Raw genomic sequence first — 6,072 nt, 5'->3', positions numbered from 1 at the left:
CCTAAGCAAGAAAATTACCCCAGACAAGGGGATGTCATAGAATCACTCCTTCACAAACCATGCAGAATGCAGCCAAGCATAGCACAAAGGCAGTTTCAACAAGGTTTTGGTTTTGAGGTCGGGGGGTGGGGACGACTGCAAAAAGTGTATATTTATTCAGCTCCCTTGCACTTTCCTTCTCAATATTAAAATTTTCCCCTGGACAACACCTAAACTTTGAATATCAAGAATCAACAGTTCCTACTCCTCCAAAAAAAAAAAAAAAAAAAAAAAAATAAACCACTTCTTTTATGAAATAAGGCATCTCAGCACATACGCAGTTGGCCTCCCCATTAAAATAAAACCAAAAAGTTACACTCCAGTACCCTGCTCCTATTGATTTATAGGGGAACTGCAAAAAAAAAAAAAAAATCCAATACAGACCTGTCCTTAGTGTACTCTGTCTCATTTCCATTTCTTTAGCTTAGATAGTACCTGAGACAAAGAGCATGTCTGTCTTTGTCTGCAAGCAGCACTAATGTTACTGGACCAGCTCCTCAGCTGGGGGTAAATCAGTGAAACTTTGACTTCAGTGGATTACTATGATTTACCCCATCTAAGGACTTGGCCCATTGTTAACGCCTAACTGAAACACAGCGATCAGAAAGCAGAACCCAGAAAGACACCAGGGATGCTATTTTTTAAAAACTTTCACAATAAAGTTTATTACATTATTTTCATTAGAAATATTATAAAATAGAATATTCTGCCCAGCAGAAAAATAATGCCAGAGTTTAAGAACCCTGGGTTTGTGCAAACAGTTTGTGTAAACATAAGAAGTCAAGTGTTCAGGTTCCATCACAAAATACAGTAAGTTGCTACAAAAATAAATTTGGTCACTCCCAAACAGACTAAAAAACCCAGATGTCTTCACACCTCTCTCTCGCATACACATGCGCAGTTAATGCTGTATTTATATCTGAAATGGGAAGGATTTCAGGTAGTCCTTTAAAACTGGATTGAGAGGGATGTGGTTTAAATTCTCTCTCCCAAATGTTGCCACAATGCTTTTCCGGCAGAGCTCCTGCAATGGCCGTAAACGGACTTTGCGTAGTGGGGTGACCAGCACCTTCCTCGGGGAGCTTATATAATGTTCCAGTAGCTTAAAGAGACAGTCGAAACTCTCCTTGCTGCCATCCAGGCTGAAACGCCCAGACTGGAAGTTTATTCGGATGCTGGTGGGCCCAGTAGCAGTCTTAACACTGATGGCAAAGAAGCAATTTTTTTGTCTGCTGTCCCTGATGAGGAAGGTGCCCTCAGGCTCAGATTTCAGCTTCTCATGGGCCGCACTGACAGTCAGTGGACCCCAGTAAAAGCCACATGCCTCCAGCAGGGCACTCGCTCTGGTGATGCTACTGAAATCCGCCTGCGAGCGGAAAGTTCGAAAGTGTGTCTCGCTCGGCGCCTGCCCAGTGTTGGACCGAGCCGGGCCATGGTAACCTCTAGGCCGAGAATGATCCCGTGCTGGAGGGTCAAGTCGACATCTCGGATCTGCTGCAACTGCATTATCTGCTGCCACCTTACTGTGCGCTACCATCCTACAGACTAGACCAGCGGATGCGGTCTTCCATAGCGTCAGTGGCCAGGGCAGTGCAGCTCTCCAGTGGCTATTCTGAAATTCCAAAAGAAAAGAAATATTAGATCCTCAATCTGTATAAATAAAGTGACAGTCTTCCAATCACACTCCTCTGCTCCCTTATAAAATGAAGCCCTTACTCTGCAAATTTACACCCAGCAAACAACTGATTAACAGCATCACTTTCTGGCTAGGTTAGCAATCCATTGCTCTTGGAACATCTGAAGCTCAGAGGTATCCAGCCAGAGAAATAGTTACAAATGATGCGGTTTTCCTAGTATTAGTCACAGAAATGCATCAGACTCTGGATCTCTTTTTCAAAGGTTACTTTCTATATATATCCTTCTCCATCAATTCCTTAACCTTGCATAAAACCACTTATTATAAAACTACTGATTTGCTCTCTTCCCCCTCCCATTTCCCAGATGTAGATGTCTGAACTCAGACTGTATTGTTTGTTGCATTATATGGAAAAAAAGCGTGGCTAAAGGAAAGGTAAACTCCGCAGCTGGGTACAAATCCCCAGAAAGTGGATGGAATTGGCTGAAATGAATGGGTGGCATTGTTTGACTCAAACATGATTGGCAGTGAAATTTGTAACACTGCCAATTTACACATAATCCTAAATCTACTCTCCCTCCTTCAATAAACTGGAGAAACAGTCATAGAAGTCCATTTCCAGTCCCTTGTTCCATCCCCCCAGAGATAGCAATGTTACCACCTCACTAAGCCTATGCAAAGCAACCTCTATGAACTCTTAAAGCATTATTCCTCTGGCTGTCTCTTATCTCTTTTTTGTATTGCATGCACTTTAAGTGGCCCAATCTAAATTGCTTCCTATTGATATATCTTTCAGCACCAAGGGCCAAATTCATCCCTCGAGTAATTCTTTTGAAATAAGCACTGTTGTATCAGCAATTAATTTGGCCTCATGTCTACCACGACAGCATGGTTCGATACATCTCTGCTGGCTGCCTTGACCTTACTGGAAAGCATAGATTTTAGGATTTATCCCTACAGTCAGTTATAGATCTGCACTGGCAGATTGTTGAGAGAGCTTGAGGCATTCTCAGAAATGAATCCCCACCGCTGTCTCACAAGTACACAGCAACATGCGGACACAGCTGCAGAGACAGCACTTAGCTGGATTCCGGTCTTTTTAAATGTGACAGCCGGACATTTGAGTTTAGTTTCATTTAGATCATTTTTACTGACTGAAATAGCAATCATAAAATCCTGACATTAGCAGATAACTTAAAACAAGCAAAGTATGGTTAGGTTTTCCTTGTATGGCACATGAAAAAAACTGATGTCAGCTTTTCTAATCATTGGGTGAGGATCACTATTCAGCATTCAAAGTTTAAAAAAAAAAAATCAAGGCACTCTGAAGGGTGGATGGTTTTAGGTTTAAAACAGTAAGATTCTCTACAGTAAACCATTCACCTCCAGGAGAAACAAAACATTTTCTCTTTTTTCTTTTGGGTCGGGGAGGAGGAGTACATAAAAGGAGTTCTATGCACTCCACTGCCGGTAAGCTTGAAAACACAGCTGCTTTCCTATGCCGCATTGCAAGGTCCAAAGGAAGTTTTTCCTACGAGCAGAGCGTTTGTCCTAGTGTCCTTGGCCCAGCCAATGCTGGTGTGTCAGTTCACCGCTGCGCTCTAACCCAGAGGTAACTGCTTTTCAACGATGCTGCAGGATAGACACTTCGCAACGGGCAAGCAATGTGTTAGCTAGAGACTCAGCGACGTGCAGTATTATTATGATTCTGCTACCTTATATTCCACCGATCTTTAGCTCTTAAAAAAAAAAACAGTGTTGTGCAGGCTCGTGAGTTCTTGCGTCAGGGCCAGAGATCATTCGCCGCGCTTGGAAAGTCCTTGACCGCTTCTCGCTAGGACTAGGGCTCGCTGCGCCACAGGCTAAGGGACGCCAGAGGCTGCGCCTGGAAGCCCGCTCGGGACTGCCCTAGCAATGGCTTACAAAGACAGCGTCCCTTACCTTCTCTGCCCTGAGCCGCGGGGATCAGCGCTGCTCCTTGAACGGGCACGGGGCACCATAAACCCCAGCGGCGAGTACGGCCGCCTTGCAAGCCCGTAGCCCCCGCGCGGCAGTGGTGCACTCGTAGGCCTGACCCCAGGAATAGCACAACCATAATCTGCCCGCGAGTCCTGCCTGCCGCCTGTAGCAATCCCAGCCTGCCAGGGGCTCCCGCGGCGCGCTGGAGCCGGACTGCTCTGCCTCCGCTCATCGCTCGCAGTTTTATGGCTCTGGCTTTGCTCCCCGGCCGGCTCCTCCCTCCGCTGCTCAATTCGCAGAAAACACGTGTCCCCGCCACTGGCCGCTCACTTTCACTTTCCATCTGCTTTAGGCGGCTGCAGCCTAGCAGCTCCCGAGACTCCGGCGGGCGGGCCGGGGGAGGGGCGCCAGCCTATTGCTTTCGCTTCCAGGGAACCGCAAGGCCAGTTCAAAGGAATCGTGGAGCGCGCAGAAAGCGGCCCGGAGCAGCCCCCACCGCCCTGCCCCGGCGCTTCCCCAGAACAGCCGCGCCCTGTGCCCGCCCGTGAACTTGTTTCGCGCCGGGCCGCCTGCAGGGCGGCGCTGGGGCCGGGCCGCGGCTGGCGGTCGCTCGGCTCCTGGCGTCCCTCGGAGAGCCGCGGCGGGACCGCGTCTTGTCACCCCCGCAGAGGCCCGGACCCCTACAGGGAGCGGCCGCTGCAGGCAGGTTGGTCCCCGCCTGTGGGCGGTGCAGCGCAGGGAGGACTCCTGGGCAGCTTGCTTAGGCGTCCTCAGCCTCTGGCCATCACCCAGCCTCTTGCTCCCTAATAAAGGTTTGGGGGGGCTCGCCTCCTCGCCTGCTTTTCCTCGTGGCTCTGGGCAAACAAGGCTCCCAGTCCAGTAAGAGGTGGCCAAAATCATGCTGGAGAAACTGAGGCAGGAGGAAACGCTGGAGGGGGAAGGGTGATGGGAGGGTAACGCACCACAGCACCAGAGACAGGTAATAGAGATGTGTAGCTGCTGAGGGCCAGGCAGCTGGTGCAGGCTATGAATTTACTGGGGCAAACTCAGGAGCAAAAGCCAAGAAAACAAGAGCACAAGCTGTGGTGGAGCTTCTCCTGTAAGGGTAGAGGGCTCCTCAAAGGTAGCTGGTCAACATGGATGCCGTGGTGATTAGCCCTGTCAGTTATTTATTAATTAATTATTAATAAAAGTAATGTGTTTAAATGCCATCCAAAATGTGAGGCAATCAGGCAGTATGGGTATAATCAAAAACACTGGTAGTTTTCTCTGACTCCACTGGGAAATTTGGAAATCCTCTTTGAAATCTTGTTTGAGCTATTTGCCCTAAACTATGCCAAAGTGTGTCTGTTCCCTGAGCAGGCTCTGCTGAAGGTGAGCTCACCCTGAGCAGGAGCTTTGTTAAGTTACTCAACAGCACCTGTTTAAATGGCAAAGATACCTTTGTTAATTTCAAACCTGACCATGTCAGAATGCCAGTTCACCTACAGGCTTGCACAGAAACTGAGTCAGCTGATTGTTAGCTTTCATGAAAGCAAGGAGAACACAAGCATTTGACTGCCATTCCTGCAGGCAGTGCTGGCTCCAGCTTTTTTGCTGCACCAAGCGGCGGGGGAAAAAAAAGAAGAACCCGATCAAGCTGCCGCCAGAGTGCTGCCGAGGAGCAAGACAGCGAGTGAAGGACCCGCCACCGAATTTCCACCTATCTGGAGCGGGCTGCCCAATGCACTGCCACCCCTTTCCATTGGCCTCCCCAGACACCTGCTTCCTTCACTGGTGCCTGGAAATGGCCCTGGCTGCAGGCTACAACTTGTTTCTCCCGTATGTTTTGTTGGCTTTGTACAATGAAAGGTAGAAATTTTGAAGACACCAGTCCTCTGTGCTGAAGATTTGGGCTGAGTTTTGCACTTAAAGCAGAGTTTTAACATATGTATGAAAACTACAGCACATCCTCCACAAAATAAAGCACTTACTCTATGAGCATAGAATGAATAAACAGTGATCTTTCATGCCTGCAGAGTGCACATGCTTTGAGATGTATGTGATGGATGATAAAGGAACTTGGATTTCTGAGATGGCTGTTACCTGTTGTGAGCAATCGCAGGAGTGAGATTTTTTTTCCCCTTAATGGTAGCTGTGGTCTTCTGGGACAATACAAAAGTATGTTTTCCATCTGACAGAAGGGTGCTGGTTTCACCCATGAATTCCTAGTCTGGGATCAATTTAAGGGAATATGTCTTCTGTTTGTTCTTGAGTGTAAATATTCCTTTCAAAGTCCTTCCCCATCACAGGCAGGACTAACATGATGGTGATGTCATGGCTTGCAAAGAATTCAGTGTTAAACTTGTAGATTTATGCTGTGGTGTTTAGACCTTGATCTTCAAAGGCATTTAGGCACCTAATTCCACCTGAAATAATTATCTTTGAGGATCTGAGCC

General features: G+C 47.6%; 1 protein-coding gene across 2 annotated transcripts; it reads right to left on the bottom strand.

The window, feature by feature from the left end:
• Positions 1 to 676: 676 nt before the first annotated feature.
• SOCS1 (suppressor of cytokine signaling 1) lies at positions 677 to 3,871 on the bottom strand. Of its 2 annotated transcripts, none has more exons than XM_032779629.2 (2): positions 3,617 to 3,871; positions 677 to 1,651 (listed from the first exon to the last, which is right to left on the bottom strand). In XM_032779629.2, the coding sequence occupies exon 2, from the start codon at positions 1,574 to 1,576 to the stop codon at positions 953 to 955; it is 624 nt and encodes a 207-aa protein (XP_032635520.1). In that variant the 5' UTR covers positions 1,577 to 1,651; positions 3,617 to 3,871; the 3' UTR covers positions 677 to 952. The 2 variants fall into 2 exon arrangements, with proteins under 2 accessions (XP_032635520.1, XP_032635521.1); XM_032779630.2 differs by lacking the exon at positions 3,617 to 3,871 and adding an exon at positions 3,391 to 3,602.
• Positions 3,872 to 6,072: the final 2,201 nt, after the last annotated feature.

This window comes from Chelonoidis abingdonii, chromosome 9 (genome assembly GCF_003597395.2).
Source record: "Chelonoidis abingdonii isolate Lonesome George chromosome 9, CheloAbing_2.0, whole genome shotgun sequence".
NCBI lineage: Eukaryota > Metazoa > Chordata > Testudines > Testudinidae > Chelonoidis > Chelonoidis abingdonii.
This window is presented reverse-complemented; position numbering and strand designations above follow the sequence as displayed.